This window comes from Xiphias gladius, chromosome 17 (genome assembly GCF_016859285.1).
Source record: "Xiphias gladius isolate SHS-SW01 ecotype Sanya breed wild chromosome 17, ASM1685928v1, whole genome shotgun sequence".
Taxonomy (NCBI): domain Eukaryota; kingdom Metazoa; phylum Chordata; class Actinopteri; order Istiophoriformes; family Xiphiidae; genus Xiphias; species Xiphias gladius.
The window spans coordinates 1,318,189-1,335,589 of record NC_053416.1 but is presented as its reverse complement, the minus strand read 5'-3'; the positions used below and the strand labels follow the sequence as shown (position 1 = coordinate 1,335,589).

The following is a 17,401-nucleotide window of genomic DNA, read 5'->3' as shown; positions in this document are numbered from 1 at the left end:
ATCCAGCTTCTTCTTCTTCTACAGTAGCTAATTTTACTTCTGATTTACGGACCAGACGAACACGACGCTGACACGGACAGAAACTACAGTAGTTAATTGTCAAACCTAAACCGTTGGACGTCCTGCTGAGCTGGTTGTAGGACGTTCAACACATATTTAATCTCTGCTCCGTGACGTTCGCTAACCCTGTCCTCACTCAGTTGGCTCCTCACTGGGGGAAAAAAACACAACACAGCGACAACAACATCCTTTCTACTTCATCACTCAGTGGATATCAGCTAAACAAATCGCTGAAGTTCTGTACGACGCTCTTAACGTTTCCTGAAGCGAGCTCATTGTTTCACAGTGTAACACCGGCGGTTGGCTGAGCAGGCCCTCCTCATCGGTCATGAAAAACTCCTCTGGTGGTGCAGCCAGTTTTCATGGATCTCTGTGTTCGTGAAAAATGTCTGGGTGTCATCTTTGATTCTGCTTTTAACTTTTGCAAACACAGCGTTTCGTAAGTAGCAGCTTTTCAAACATCAGGCTGAAGGAGACAGTAAAACCTCTTCCCTCTTTTAGAGAGTTTAGAAACTAAATGCGAGTTTCGCCGGCAGCTGGTTCAAAATGCAGCAGCGAGGCTCCTGATACCGAGAACAGATTGTGAGAAAAGCTCCAAGTGAGAATCTGACTCACATGCTCGTACTAAACCCTGCTCGTGTCTTGTTGCGGCATCGCATCACGGTCCTGCTCCTGTGGGCGTAGAAACTGCCGCGCGCTTCCTTTTCTCCTTCTGTTTTCTGTCCGTGCGATTGTTGAAGGCGAACGTAAAACGGTCGCTCCAGACAGAAGAACTCGCTCTTTGCCTGAGCTCTCAATGGCTCCGACGGTCTGACGGTAACACTACGCGTTTCTGTTGATACTTCAGATCACAGACACGCTTTGTGGAGCGTCTCCACCGGAGCTGCTGAGGATATCGCCGACGTTATCTCGTTACCCAGCTATCTGCCGCCAATTTAGCCGGGACAGAGCTAAAGCCCCACCACCTCTTCTAAACCTTCCTTTTGTGACTCCTGACTTTGTTTGAGTTTGTTGATACTGTAGCACTGCAAACAAGACGTGACCAGCACAAGGCTTGCAACTAACCATGATTACGACCTGTTGATTTCCAGAAAATCAATCAACTGTCAACTATTTTGAAAATTGATAAGTGTTTAGGTCATTTCCTTGAGCAAAACCTTAATTTGTCCTCTGGTTCCAGATTCTCCAGTGAGGATCTGCTGCTGTTCTGTGTTTAACGTCATAGTCAAGTGAATCTCGTCGCTGTTGATCAGACAAAACAAGACATTTTAAGATGTCACTCTGGAATTGGATTAAAAAGACTAGACATTTTGTGGCATTTTGCAGACAAAATGATTAATTGAAAAAAATCCTTCGCAGATTAATCTGATTATTTTCCTGATTAATCGTTTAGTCTGGCCACCGCACTGTCTTCAGTTAGCTCGTTTTGTCTGACCAAAACACACTCAATGTACGGTCACACCCGAGAAGCTGAAACCAGAGTGTGTGCGGCATTTTTCAGCAAAAATCCCAAAGAAACCTAAAAAATAAAAGCCCCACCCACAGTCTGCTGAGGGTGAAACCTTCCACGGGTTCGAACTCACCTCTTGTGAATCTTCTCTTCTATCGACTTGGCACAGAAAGCTCTGATCTCAAAGTCAACACCGCAGGCCTGAGGAGAGAGGAGATATGAGCAGGTCAGCACCACAACCTGCCTCCGCTCCAGCTGCTACGATTTCACGGTTACGTTCAAACCCGCTGGTGTTCCACCGACTCCGCTCAGGCGCTCTGAACAGAGTCGCGCTTCATGTCCGGGTGCCGTTTTCAGAGCTCAGCACTGCACGGAGACACTCCTGGACAAGATATCGCTCCTCACTAGACCAGAAACTCTCAGTTCGAGAAGCATTTTATTTTAGGAGAGCTTCAGAGGATGGAGGACAGTCATTCGTGTCAGGAGAGATGATCGGGGAACAGCCGATCATGGTGACAGCCAGCTTATCAAAAGGCGGCGCTTTGGCGAGAAGAGAGTTGTGACCGAGTCCCGGTGCAGACGAGAACACAACGTCCCCGCAGACACCAATGTCCTCACAACCTTACGCTTTTTCGCAGTGGAGAAAATGGCTCCTTAATGCTGGATGTAACGTGCTATACATTTCTCAAAGCTGGGCATGTGTTCCCAGGACCAATCAGGACCAAGCCTTTTTTTACGTGACAGCCAATAGGGAGAGACAGGGTACGCGATGCAACGAAGGACTCGGGCCTGGTGCTGAACCACGGGAAGCACAGCACATATTATTAATGCTATTTACTATAGCCGGCAATAGCGACTGGACGTTGAGTGGTAAAGCAGATCCCATGATGGTTTTCAGCATCACTGCTGCACAACACATGCAAGACGTGGCACCACCACGGACAGCAAACACAGATCCTCTCACACAGTCAAAGACAAACTGCTTCGCTTGCAAGTTAATTTGCATTTCCAGTCACTTTTGTGAGCCACACACGCAGCCTGTCAACGTTAACTAACTATGCGATCGAGTTATTTAGTAATTTTGGAATCATATGTTTGCCCATGTGACTCAAGTGATCTAAACCTACACATAGAAGGTGGTGCACTTCTCCGCATTTAGAGTTTTACCCACGCTTAACTCTCCAAACCATCATCATGGTTCCTACTTCTGCTGCTCTGGGGGTGGTAAGATAACTAGTGAGGGACGCTTCGTCAACTCCTCAGTCCTGCTCCGAGGAGCGCAGGAGTGGTTCTACTCCTCGGTTAACACTTTACTTTGTCCAATAAAACAGAGGATAATTTATCTGATCGCTTGGGTCTGATCTGAACTAACAGAAGCAAGTTTGGTCAGTCTGAAAAAAAATCCAAAATAATAATGATGACGATTGGTGGTGAACTAAAGACAGTTTCTATTCTATTAATTAAAAAAGAAAAAGAACACATTGCTTAACAACCTTTACAACTGTAACACTGAGAATTTTGAACTTCTCATCAATATCTACATTTAGAAGTGTTTGATCTTTGTGTTTAGGCTCCAAAAAGTCCAGACTTACTCCACATTGAACGAGGAGTCAATATCACAGCATGAAACCAGCAACAAAAAAAATGTCACGGGACTGAAAAATAAAAAATGAATACGGAGCAGCCGCATGGGAAGAAAAGCGTCAGTCGTGTCCCTTTATTTCAGAGTATTTTGATTACAAGGAAATAGAGAAACCACTGAGATGTTAAGTGATTATGTGTCAACTTTGAGCGTGTGTGTGTGTGTGTGTTACCTTCCCAGTGTCCTCTGGGCCGGGCTGTAAAGTGACTGAACAGGGCAGGTTCTGAGGAATCTGAATCAGCAGAGAGAGGGGAAGAAAATAAATAAATAAATGAACAAAAAATTCATCAGTTCCACTTCTGATTTCTGATTTAGAGACCACAGTGTCTTTAATGTCACAGAGTTCATTCTTCAGGGTGAACTCTCCCCTTTTATTCACGTTCTACGCCGCACGCGCTGAACACCGGGGGCAGCGTTCACAAAGATTCTCACAGAGCTCCGACCTTTACCCTTAGACGCCCTGGGGCCACCAGTCATTTGGTGAAAACACCCTCCACCCTCCACAGCGACATATATTAAAGCTGAAACTTGGTAATGTAGTGATGCAGTCAAAGGGGTTTGGCATCATCAACCAGGAGAGATCACATTAACCACAGTCCACCACATGGTCATTTTAAAAACGTGTGGATTTCAGCTGTAAAAAAGAAAAATTCTCTCTTTAAAAGAGTCAACAACTGAGAACTGCTCAGAAACACCCTGATACCTGAGGAGAGAGCTGCAATCACTAGTCAATTAATCGACAAATAATTGGCAAGTACCTTGCGAATCGATTAGTTATTTACATGCAAAAATGTCGAAAAGAAGTTTCTGTTTTCAGCTTCTCAAACATGAAGATTTGCGGCTTTTCTCTATTTTATATCTTTGTAAAGTCAATAACTTTGGACTGTTGGTTGGACAAAACCTGACATCTGAAGACGTTGCCTTGGACTTGGAAAATAATTGGCAAAATTAATTGATAATATAAATAATTGTTGGCTGCAGAAATTAAAGGAAGCCACAGAGATATGAAGATAAACTGGATGGATGCAGTTTGGTATCTCACCTGACTTGGTAAAATGACATAAATAGCTGTGTTGATTAAGAGTAACTGCCTCAGATTACAGAGATTAGGCAGCGATGACGCAGATTCATCAAGACACGTGTGGAGGTTCACTACGTCTCCTCATCCATTAACAGTGAATCTGATGGCTGCTGCACACGCAGAAGAACTGAAACCTGCACTGCGAGGTTCAGCCGATAGCTTCGCGCTGTTAATTCAGTCAGTGGAAGTACGATCACGGCTTCGACGAGATCCACCACAAACATCAAACTGCTCTAATCTGCAACACAAGGTTACCCGCACACAGGAAACCAGGCAATGTCCAGAGATCAGTATCAGGTGAGACTTTTTACATCTCTATTTCTTGTAGGCGTTTTCGCCGCAGCCTGACAAACTTTGAAGCTTTCTAAAAAGTCCGCCTCCATACTCTGAGCAGGTCTTTATGCTGAGCCTCTGTCCATTAGGATATGAAGCTTTTAAGGATTTAATCGTAATTTTAAGGACTAAAACATTTAGACGATTTATTTAGAGTGTCACCTCAAAGACCAGCGTCGTGAATACCATATACCGGTTAACCTACAAAGAGTTCCGGGAACTGCAGCAACCTAAATAAACAACTAAAAGCCCCTTGTTCAACAACAGTTTCGCATTCCACCACTTCTGGTGACCTGAAGGGACTCGTCTGACACGTTTGAATGGAAGCAAAACAGACGTGCAGAGGAAGAAAAGGCGACGATCTGCTGACTGTCTGATGGTTCACTCAAAGTGAGTCTCAACTGCAGGAACTTTCCCAGGGGAACAGGAACCTTCTGAGGAACTCAGTTCCCCTACCTGCATTTCCACTGGAGAAACCAGGGTCTAAATTAAGTTCTGGCGAGACCGTTTTACCCCAAAGAAAGTCCCTGCTCAAGGGGCAGTACTTTCTGAAGGTTCACAAACTTTTGGGGTGAGGCTTGCAGCGTTGATCGTTGCTGATTGGTCAAGTGCACCAGGGACTCCGAAGCACTGTTTGACGCCTGGCATTTTTAAAAACCGACAACGGCAAACACGTTGTTTTGCTGGTAGTTTGTGGCCGACAATAATCCCGATGAAGCAGCCCAGGAGAACACAAAGGCAACAAAGTCCAGGCTTTGTTGTACATTTTGGCAGCGGGCGACAAGATGCACACAAACAAATGAATGATGAATTTGATGCGTAAGCAGATTAATTTGCTTAATCTTCCCGGGGCTTTGGCCCTGCAGTGGAAACACATAGCGCACCGCGCTGGAGAAACATCTACCCCGGGGAGAGCTCCTGGGCATTAGTTCCAGGGAAATTCAAGATCCTGGAACGTCTGGTGGAAAAGCACCTTCGGTAGCCATTTTCAACCAAAAAACTCCAGGGACAATGGAACCTGAGCAACTAAAAAAAAAAACTTAATTTCCACAGAACAACAGTGACTCTTCCTGTTGTTGATTAATCAATAACTCGCTCGACAGAAAAATTGATCAGCAACTATTTTGATAACCGATGAATCGTTTTAGTCATTTTTCAAGCAAAAACGTCAAACGTCTGCTGGTGAAAGCTTCTCGGTTGTGATGATTTGCTGCTTGTTTGTCATATCTGATTCTAAAGTGAATGATTTTTGTGTTTTGGACTGTTCTTTCCCTTTTATTCACACATCTCTCTTTATCACTCTTTTTAGAGTCGGGAAACAGACTATTATTAATAATCATCACACTCCTTCAAATATTTATACAGGAGTCATCCAGGCCTGTTTACTGTGTGAATGAGGCTGGACACAAGTTGTAGCAGGCGGAGGACTGTGTTTGATCAAACTGCCTTGATAGTTCCAATGTTCTACCCCCAGATTAGGGACTTTTTTGGGGGGGCCAGGACTAGCCGTAGAGCCTGGTTCCTTCAAGGGTTCCTGGAAACGCTTCTGAAGAGAAACCACAAAAACACGTGTTGAGTAGCAGCAGTGACTCACAGTGAAGTAGAATGGATGTGCATGCTGGCCAAGTTTCTTCAGCAGCCTCTCCTGCAGCCGGCTGTTTGGTTTCCGCTCCTCAGGCACCGGAGGGAAGGCCTGACAAAGAGAGAGAGAGGGGGAGGATGTGACTACATTCAACATTCAGGTATTCTGTTAACTGAACAGGTTTCCCCCGCTGAAACCTCAAGTCAATCAAACAGTTTTACCAGGCCTGTGAACTCAGAGGGGATGAAAAGGACGTTCAAAATGTCAAAATACCGACTGGAGCAGTGGTGGAACAAGTATTCAGGTCCTTTACTCAAGTAAGAGTACCAATACCAAACGGTATAGGTACTCCACTAAAGATCTGCAACAATTAATCAATTAGTCAACTGACAAAAAATATTAATCGACAGCTATCTTAATAAATCGAATAATTGTTTTTCAAAAGCAAGTCAAATATTTGCTGTTTCCAGCTTCTCAGATGTGAAGATTTGATGTGTTTCTTTCTCACACGCGACAGTAAACTGAACATCTTTGGATTTGATCAGACAAAACTAGATATTTGAAGATGTCACTCCAGTCTCTGGGAGTGAGACTGGGGTGACAGAGGATAGTAATGCATCAAATTCTATAAGCTCCTCGTGTTTTGTATGTAAATAAACTTGCTGTCAAATATTTCTAGTAAAAGTAAAAAGTACTATATTTTCCTCCAAGTGTAGTCAAGGAAAAGTAGAGTACTTGGGTAAATGCACTTAGTTACTTTTTCCCCCACTGTTGGACAGATGTCAGAGAAAAGATTTTTCTGCTCAGGTGTAGCTGGAGATCTGTGGCGGAGCTCTAACCTGGAAGGTGGAGATGTAGAGATCCTTCCTGAACGACAGACCCAGCACGTCCAGGTCCTCACGCCCATATCGAAACGCGCAGGTCAGCGTGACGAAGACTACAAGGGAGGAAGAGGAGAAACAGGTGAGTAGAATGAGGGGTTCAGAAATGTCCATTAAATCTATATGTTCTGCTTTGCCTTTGATTGATTGGTTTCTCAACCAACCTAGCAACCTGTTACTGCACTGTAACCATGCTATACTGTAGTCTGATCGATTATTTTTATTTTTGTATTTTATTTTACAAATTTCTTTTGATCTCATATAATACATTGATTTTATTTCTTCACCTTATGTAAAGCACTCTGAGTCAACGCTGCAACAAATGATCACTTTCATTACCGATTAATATTTTGATTATTTTTTTCAATTAATGGTTTTGTCTATTGAAAATGAAAATGTAAATTGTCAAAAATGCCTGTTAAATATTTCCTTCAGTCCGAGGTGACGTCTTCAAATGACTTATTTTGTTCGACCAACAGTCCAAAACGAAAAATGTCCAGTTTACTGTCATGTGCGGCAAAGAAAAGCATCAAATCCTCACATTTGAGAAGCTGGAAACATTTTTTTCTTAAAAATGTCTAAAACGATTATTCAATTATCAACAATAGTTACAGATGAATTTTCTGTTGATTGACCAATCAATCAATCAATGAATCTAGTGATCATTGCCGCTCTACTCTAACCTGCTGCTCTACTTGCAAGATGCTGGACAAATAGTTTGAGGAGAGGTAAGTTTAATAACAATTTAAAATGTACCTTGACTGAATCAAACACAACCGGATACATAGTGTGTTTAAATGTGGACACTGCAAGATACAGTGGCTTCAGAAAGTATTCAGACCCCTTCACTTTTTACACATTTCACTGTGTTGATTTCATTTTAAATGGATACAACTAACATTTTTGTCCATCAGTCTGCGCTCAATGACCTGGAATGACAAAGTCAAAACACGTTTTTAGAAATGTTTGGAAAAGTGAAGGGTGTCCTAACGATTTCTGAGGCCACTATACTTTCAAAGACCTGACAGACACTCTGGAGACTTGACTACAGGATTGTTTTCACATGTTGAGAGCTCAGGAAGAAGCTGTCCTACCTTTCCTGTCCTTCAGATACTCGGGGTCGACGAGGATCACTCCATCTGTCAGCAGGGAGGAAGGAAGTCAAACGGCTGCGTCATCACAAAACTCGGTCCACAGTTTGTTCACGCGACTGTTTCTGCTGCGTTTCAAACACCTGACTTTTCAACCCCAAACTCTACTGATGGATTTTAACCTGCTCGGGTTCTTTAAAGTATAATTTCCTCTCAAACGTACGTGACCCCATTACAGCAGCATTCATGCATAAACGCTGCAAAATTTGCAAAATAATTCCTTTGAAATGTATTTTTGAGTTTCTAAGAAAATTTTCAAAGGTTTTTGGTGACATTTTGAGTCCTTGAAAGAAAACACTGTGGTTCAATAGCCTTTACAGGACTCTGGCAGATTTAGGATTATGTTTAATAAAATATTAATATACAAACCTCCAGATGTGCTGACTCACCTACTGGGTCCACATGGTCCAGGTGATCCACAAAGTCTCTCTTTCCCAGGTAAACTGTCACCTGCACAGGTTATTCTCCCGTTAGTTCTTATTGATTTTGTTTTGTTTTTTTTAAATCTTAAAAACGTTCTGAGAGACCTTTGTCATGGCAGAAAATTCAGACGAGACCAATCAGCACAAACATAATCATTAAAAATATTCAGTGAAAGGGGGATGAGAGCCAATAAATCGGTGGGTTGTTATCATTAGCCAGTGTCAAATTATCAGTCGTGTCATAGATGTAAATGCCACTTCAGCCAAAGTCCTTTCACTTTAAGGTCAACAATCTTTTGCCCCAACTGGTCTTCATGTTTTTCATCTTTATTTCAGAAGCTGAGACAGATAAACCTGAGTATTTCCCCCAGTCGCCTGTCACCGCGTCAGCTGTTGCAGAATAAATAAAGCACTGACTCACCTTACAGTTGGGGCTCGACTTCTTGAAAACTCTGAGATGTTTGGAAAGAGGAAGAGGAGGAGGAGGAAGGGGGGACAGAACAGAGATGAAAAAAAAAAAAAAGAAAAGACACTCATGTTAGTCATTTTGTCTTAATCAGTGTTTATTTTAGCAGAAAGGTGAAAAACATCAAGAGTGAAAACCTACAAACAATGAACGTGAGTCTTCTGTGTAGGTGAAAACATTTTGTCGAAATAATCTGAGGAAATGTCTCAGTTTCAAACAAGCCACTGTTTATTTCAACACAGCAGGAAACTTAGGAGGGAAGTGGTTTGACAAAAAAAAACAAAAAAAAAAAAACTCTATATGGCCTGGGTTATTATAGGATGTCACCACAAAAGGGGGGGGCGGAGGGTCCCAGTCCGTCCTGCACCCAACTGACCCAAAACCCACAAACACCCACCCTTCTAGGTTACTAAACCCCCTCAGACATTCACAGGAGAAACAGAGAATTTTAAAAAGAAAATTAAATATCAAATCAATTTGTTCAGCGAGCCGAATTGTTTTGGTTCGGTATCTAATCCGATGGAGCTCTTATCTTGTGCTGTGAGCCTGCAGTAAAGCTCCCACTTTGATATCACAACTGAAACTTTCGAAATAATTCTGCGGTGCAAAGAGTCGAAGCTTGTTTAACCTTGTCAACTCTTGATTTTCACCAGAAATTCCCTTTAGTTTTAAATTTACAAACATTTTTTCTTTTGAAAATTCCCCTTTTTTTTGGACGGAGTTGAAACTCACAATTTTTATTTTCATTATTACTTCACGCACCCCCCCGACCCCCCATTTTCTACTTGCAGTGACCTTACCCCGCGAAAGTCTTCCTTAATTTCCCACCGATTCTTTATATTTTATGCTTGTTGTCTGTATTATACAGGCAGTGGTCACTTCGTTAGTCACCTGCGCTCCTGCTTGTTAATGCAAACATTTAATGAGGTAATCGGGTAACTCAGTGCATAAATGCATAAACATTTGCAAACATTGTTAAGAGCTACAGCCGGTAGTAGGGCTGCCACAATTAGTCGATCGGACAGATAATTGATTCGCTGATTTAGTCATTTGTCACGCAAAAATGTCAGGGATCCTCTGGTTCCAGCGTCTCCAATGTGAGGGTTTGTTGCTTTTCTCTGTCATTTATGACAGTAAACTGAAATGTTTTGGATGTTGGACAGTTGAATCGACAAACCCCGCTCTGCAACGCAGCCGTGAGGGGGCCGAGTATTTCTGTACCTCCGACCGAGCGAGACGCCTTCTCTCCAGCTGATCGGGCATTCTACCAGTTAAAGCTTCATCCATATGTCAATGATTGAAGCGGAGTAAAAATTGTGCCAAAGTCAGTTGTCTACAGCTGTTCTTTCAGTGTGTCAGATACATATTGGATCAACATCTCGGTAGATACGAGTAACAGATCAGACTCGGTATCAGCAGGTAATCAATATTAAAGGACTCAGGTCTGATCAGGACATCCTCAGTTAACAAGCGACTTACATTTTTCACACACACACGCATACGCACAGCTGTGTGCAAAGGTTTGGGCACTAAGTACTGACTTAGCCGGATGCCCAGACTTCTGCACATTGCACAATACAATTTCATTTTTTTTTCTGTTTCTCACCTTCTTAAAAAAAAAAGGCAGAGTGCATTAACATTTGAAGACAGGCTCATTTTTTAATGTTTGCTTGCTGCAGGGGGTCTAATTACTCCTACCTCAAAAATCCACAAAGTATTTAATTTGCCCGAACGTCCGCGTACGACAGACAGGTACAGATCACCCGAGACGGGTTCCCGAACAGCTCGCCATCAGCAGGTGGATTTAATAGTAGCTCAGGTATTAAAATCATGCTGCCACCACAGAATCCTACGGTTGGTGCGTTTGCTTTCAGACCACAAATGAACTGCACCAGAGTCCACTTGGAACCAGACCCTCCGTTTCAGGCGGCCTCGGCCCAGTTGCTTAGTTACCATAAGAGTTTGAGTGACAGCTGCATGTGCAAGCACACCCGCGTTAAAATCCCACCACATAGGTTAGGTGTGAGAAAACAGTCCTGGTCAACAACTGACAACCGCAACACAAAAACAGGAAGTAAAAAAACAGCAGTTTCGCCTCCTCGCATTTTTGGTTTGCAGCCAAAACGGTTGAGAAAAGAAAAGAAAAGAAAAGAAAAGAAAAGAAAAGAAAAAAAAAAGAAAGGTTCAAGAGAAACATTGGAGCTCTGCTAAATGAGCCAGAGCTGGAAACATTGGGCTGTGAACTGAGCTGCTGCTCTCACTGTTTTAGCAGCGAACAAAGTGTTTACAACAGAGCGGCAGTTCCAGCTTCCTGTCAGAGCTGCTGAGCCTTTCCACACCGCAGTTATATTTAGATCACTTACACTTTAAAGCAAAAATTAAAACTCATTTACAAGTTTCTGTGGTTCCAGTTTTGGTACGAAACGCTTATTTTCTGCTGTGGTGTTTTCAGCTGCAGCTAATGAGCAGCAGGACTCATATTTCTCAACCAACTGGTTTCCCACTTAGAGCTGAAACCAACGATCAATTTCATTAACGATTGGTGGTTGATTTTTTTTTCTTGATTGTTTAGTTGACAAAAACACTAGAAAACAGTGAGAAATGTCCTCGAAATGCGACGTCTCCAAATGTCTTGCTCTGTTCGATCAACAGACCAAAAGTCAAAAACACTCAGTCTACAGTTACATAAAATAGAGAGAAGCTGCAAATCCTCACATTTAAGGAGAAAGCATCAGACTCTCAGCGTTTCTGCTTGAAAAGTAAATCAAACAATTATTCGATGATTAAAATAGTTGCCAGTTAATTTTCTGTCGATCGAGACGAATGGATTTGACCAATGACATCGTTTCAGCTCCAAGATGATTCAGGATCTGAATTTGTGAGACTGCACTGAAATGTGACACTCTGTTCTGAATCCCTTACTCCTGGCATAAGCATCAGATGTTTATCTCTGCACAAACAGCAGCAGAGCCCGACTGCCTCCTCTGGATCCCGATTCCCCCCCACGCGAGTGCGATGCGAGGTTGAAGCGGCGGCCCTGGGAATAAGCTTTACAAGAAAACAGCCGACTGCATGTAAACACGCTCTAACGCCCGGCCGGCTGCTTCCACAACTCTCCAGCCGGATAAACGTGTGGAGCCGACGAGCAGCGAGCGGCTGCTGATCCGCCTGCAGCGGGAAGGTCTGCGGGGACGGCGTCTCAGAAAAACAACCAGGCTGAGGGAAGTCCCGTCCTCCTGCGACACCTGAACACAAACTGATGCTGTGATTTCACGGCTGGACAAAAACTGAGGGCTCTGCATCTTACTGGATAATTTTAACTCGTTTGTTGCCTTTCCTTGGTGAGTTGATTTTCGGCAAATTAATCCTTCATTTTTTCATTCGTTCATTTATTCTTCAGACGATTTAAATAGTGGGGAGATTTATTGTCTCATAACGCCACAAAAGTGGTTTGATAAAATCTCATGTGGTTGAGGTCACTGGAACGTGAAGGAGAAACGAATGTTTGGATGGTTGAAAATGAAAGCTTAGACGCTTAATTGTTCTGTCTGCAAAATGTTGCAAAATAGTGAAACCTGCCCGTTATAATTTCCGGGAGCCAAAAATGATGCCTTCAAATGTCTGGTTTTTCCCGACTAACAGTCTAAAACTCAAAATCAATCAGTTTAATATGAAATATAAACCAATAAAGAGCAGCGTATTCTCACATGTGAGAGTTTGGAACCAGTGAATGTTGACAAAAATCGCTTAATCGATTATCAAAATAGCTGCAGATTAATTTCCTGGCGATTCACTGACCACTTCATCTACAAGCTCTTAATCTGGAGCGGAAACAATATGATATGAAACTGATATGAGGCAAAAGTGGCAAAAATTCACTGGTTCCACCAAATGTGAATATTTGCTAGAATGTGTGTGAGCTTTTATAGATGTTGTCTCACTGATAGTTGTATTAGTGCGCGTGATAAGAAATTTAATATTTTTTTGTTTTTGGAAGAAAAAAAAAAGGTCACCTTGGATTCAGGTAAACTTGTGGACTTTTATGGACTCGATGATTAAGTGGTTAGTTGCTGCCCTAGATGAATCAATCAATTATTTCTTCAGTTGGACACTTAATGGTTAAAGGAGCACTCCAGTGGTTTAGTGAACCACTTCCATGACGCTGGAGGACTCAAAAGAGACAGATAAAAATAAGGATGGTCCAACCTGAAGCCCTGACTTATAGCACGTAGCATTGGTCAAGCTCCCAAAAAACTAGATCCCACATTTTCCACAACGCCACCAGATAGCATCTTTCATTAGACCTTCCCACATCTTTCAAACTCCACAGCTTCCTTAAAAATGTAGTCCCCGAGCCCAAGTTGAGATAACCCTGATGCTATCAGTGCGGCGTTATTTCCTCAGCTCCCGAGCAAAGAGCTGCAGAGAAGATTATGCAACGGTTTTCACAGGCTGAGGTGGACTGACCATGACCAGCCAACTGGTGGTAAATGTGTCAAACTGGGACTGAGACTCGGCCCCGGAGAAGCTCTGTCGACCTGCTCGTTGGATGGCCGAGCACCCCCCCAGCTCACACTTTTCTGAAAAATTTAGATAAAGTAACCTTAAAAAAAAAAAAAAGACAACAGTCACACCCAGTTTATACCTCGATTCATCAGCCGCGTGGAGATGAGAACGCCGCCGGGGTTTGAAATTCTCTCTCAGCTCTTTGCTTTTTCCAATCTTGACACAATATTCCTGTCACTTTTCATCTGAACTGAGCACAACTCCTCTCTACGACCGCCAGAGGAACAATCAACGCTTTGCTCCCGTTCAGACAACGCATCGTGCACACCAGTTCTGCTCAAGCATTACCCGACCCTCATCACTGACAGGGGGAGACTCGCACCACACGGCCTCTTTTCCACATCCATAAGGCCACCATATAGAGCATAAATCAAACCCCTGCAGGTAAATATAGCAGACTATATAGTGAGTAGATGGTGATTTTGGACACAGCCATACTGTATACTGGAACACTCCTTTAATCATTCATTCTTTAATTGAAGAACTAGTGATAGATTCATCTAAGGTTGATTACTGCTGATTACTCTCTTGATTAATCAGTGTATCGTTTAGGGTTTATGTTCCAAGGCAGGCTTTTTTTAGTTATTAGCATTATTACACATCACTGTGGTTCTGAGGGAGGTTTCCTTGCTTCTGGGGGAAAAGAAAAAAAAAAAAACCCTCAAGTTCTGGTGTTACCTTGGTGCTGGACTTTCCCAAACCTGAAGCCACTGACACGCTGAGGTACAAACTCGTGTTTGTACCTGATCTTTCTATATCGAGGAACTTTTGTCTTCTGTCAGAGGGTAGAAGTCGGAACTCAAAGTAAAGACCATAATGAATCCCGTATCAATTATACAGTCAGTTGGTGGTTTATTACGAACACTCAGCTAAAACTAATGTGGTCTAATCCAGTCCTGCAGTAAATCCTAATAATAATGTTCAGTTTGTGTCGAAACTGTTTTAGAGACGTGATGATTCAACTTTTTGACCATTTTGGAGGATGTAGTTTGCGCTGCTGTTGCACTGTATTGCGTTATACAGAGAGGTGTTTTTGTTATTTTGTCCACCCCGTCCATATCGCCGAGGGTAGGTTAAATAACAGACTGTATACTGCCTATGCAGACAGATCTGTAGAGCAGGAAATGTGCTGTGAAAAAAAAAAAAAAAAACCCAAAAAAACTCCACCACTGAGGGAACTGCCTTTCCTCTCGGTCAGAGTTCAGCGTGCTGCTCAGAGAGACTGCAGCAGGACGGTTTCATGCTGATTCAGGCCTTTCATCAGCGGCCCGGCCGAAAACACAGCTATTTATTAGCCAAACATAAAACCAGCGTGAACTACACGCTCAGAGAAACACAGACTCTGTGACGCTCGCTTTATTTTTTGAGTCTGAATTCTAGCCGACAGCACTTCCTCATGTTCACTGGACTGGTTCCTCACTACACTTCCTCTGCACAAACACACACGGCAGCGTTAATCACACCCGGTTTGCCAGGCTGCCACCCACAAGCACTTGTCACTTATGTTTACAAGCCGTCTGCCTTTAAGTGGCGTCATTACCAGCCTAAACAGTTCAAACGCACCATCGTTTAACACGTCTGATGCACCCTCTTTTAAATTGGAATGGAACAAAAGTAGAAAAAAATGGAAGCTAAATCCCAAAGAGCAGCAGCCGGGCCTGTCGGTGTTGAAGGAAAATTCCATTTCCTCACAATCTCTATCTTATTTTGGTAGTTTAGCCCTTCCTTCCTGTCCGTCCTGGTGACATTTAACTCACCAGCTGCAATTTAAAAACAAGCAGACATAATGACACGGTTAAACATAGCCGTAGCTCCGCAGGGCTTTGCAGCCGAGGCCACCAGACAGGGTTGAACACCACTGTCTGAAAACACAGGGTGAATGTATTAGTTATAATCATCCGCTGCATTATCAAGCCGCTGGTGAAAACGCTGAGGATCAGCCATGAAGCAGGAACTCACTCACATTTTCAGACGGACTCTTTCCACTGCTATCAGGTGATTTGGATTAAATGGTTCAGCTGTGGTTGTTTTTGCACCTGCAGCAACTAATGACTGATTTTATTGTTGATCAAGCTGAAGATCGTTTCTGCCATGTTCCCCAAATGATTTTAAGACCTTTTTAATACTGTCAAATATAGTGGAATACTTTTTGCTACAGTCAAACTAGTCAAAGGACAATGAAGAGCCAGTAAGGACAATATGCTGTATGTGATAATGTTTGTCACCAATTATAATACTACATATTATAAGTGTGTTTTCTTGACACCTATATTAGATTAACAGTGAAAAAACGCTGAATAATCTCTTAGTCCAGCCTGTCACGTGAGAGGATTTCCTGCTTTTCTTTGTCATGTGTCACTGTAAACTAAACTTCTTCTGCATGATGGGTACTTTTATGTTGATACTTTAAGTACATTTTCCTCACTGTTCTCAATACTTTTACTTAAGTAACATTTTCTATGCTCGTACTGGAGTATTTTTTAACAGTGTGGTATGAGTACTTTTATCAGAGTAATGGATCTGAATACTTCTGCCTGCCTCCTTTTTATCTTTGTGTGTGAGCCAACTGTTGAGACTGATGAACACAATGTCGTCGTGATTAAAAGGAACGGGGAGAGTCACAGCTACTAACATAAGAGCAAGGCTGTAAAAGGAAAAAAAAAAAAAAGACTTTTTTCAAGCGTTGTTATTAAGAGTGACAAAGCACGACACCTGCAGCAGCCTTGTACATGACTCAGACACGACGACAACCAGCCGACTTCCTCAAACAGCATCATCATTTCACACCTGAACAACTACAGACGTCACCAAACCTACAAAGACCCCGAATCTTCCCATCAGTCTCCTAGAAATTACGTTTATATACAAGTGGACTGCAACAGCAATTACATTTTGTCGGAAACGTAATCTGTGGATTACGTGCTGAGAAAACTTTTTTTTTTGAATGAATGAATGAATGAAGCTCCACATTTATTAACAGCACCACAGTCACCAGGAGGTGGATGGGGGACGCACGAAGTCCAGGTCAAACCGCAGACCGGAGTTCACATCCACAGTCCAGGCAACAACAGCTCTTTGGTTGAGGTTCGGAAGGACGGATGTTTTGGTTCAATGTAAATAAACAGCTTGTGTCTGAAGTCGCCGTGAACTTTTTCTGTATTAAAGAAGACCAGGATCTTTCCCGAACCTGAACCAAGCGCGGTGTGACTCTGAACAGAACCGTAAACCAGTTTACTGTACTGCTAGACCGGAGGTTTTGGTGGAAAAGAAATATGTTGTCTGTGAAACATTTTACTGTTCAGCATCATCCGTGAACAACGTTTCCTCATTACGTCAACTGAAAACATGATCCAGTCACAATTACGTCTCCTACAAAAACTTATTTGCTGTTGCAGTTCAGTTGTATATAAACTTAATTTTTAGGAGACAGAGTTGTTTGGTGACGGTCGTGATCTTTTACTTAAGTAAAACATTTTAGCGGTGCCACAATATAAATATTCTCTACGACAAGTAAAAGCCCTTCTACCATTAGTTTAAGTAAAACTACATAACTACTGTTGTAGTGTACTTCAAGCTGGAGCTGCCACCAACAGCTATTTTTCTATCAATTACTTTAGAGCCGCAACAATTAATCAATTAATCAGTTAATCAAACAACAGCAAAGTAAAGGCCAACTACCTTGGTAACTGAATAACTGTTTCAGTCAACTTCCAAGAAAAGTTGGCAAACACTCAGATTTGCTGTTTTTCTTTGTCTCTTATGACGGC

At 42.5% G+C, this 17,401-nt stretch overlaps 1 protein-coding gene across 4 annotated transcripts in view; it reads right to left on the bottom strand.

Annotated features, from left to right (window-relative positions):
* The window catches only part of arrb2a (arrestin, beta 2a), a 32,781-nt gene that overhangs the window by 10,371 nt on the left and 5,009 nt on the right, over positions 1–17,401 (bottom strand). For all 4 annotated transcript variants that reach the window (XM_040150394.1, XM_040150395.1, XM_040150396.1 and 1 more), the window contains exons 2-8: positions 9,024–9,054; positions 8,570–8,630; positions 8,124–8,168; positions 6,988–7,085; positions 6,161–6,259; positions 3,325–3,384; positions 1,644–1,711 (exon numbers count right to left, since the gene is read on the bottom strand). In XM_040150394.1, the coding sequence (XP_040006328.1) occupies positions 1,644–1,711; positions 3,325–3,384; positions 6,161–6,259; positions 6,988–7,085; positions 8,124–8,168; positions 8,570–8,630; positions 9,024–9,054 (462 nt within the window). The remainder of the gene's footprint in view (positions 1–1,643; positions 1,712–3,324; positions 3,385–6,160; positions 6,260–6,987; positions 7,086–8,123; positions 8,169–8,569; positions 8,631–9,023; positions 9,055–17,401) is intronic.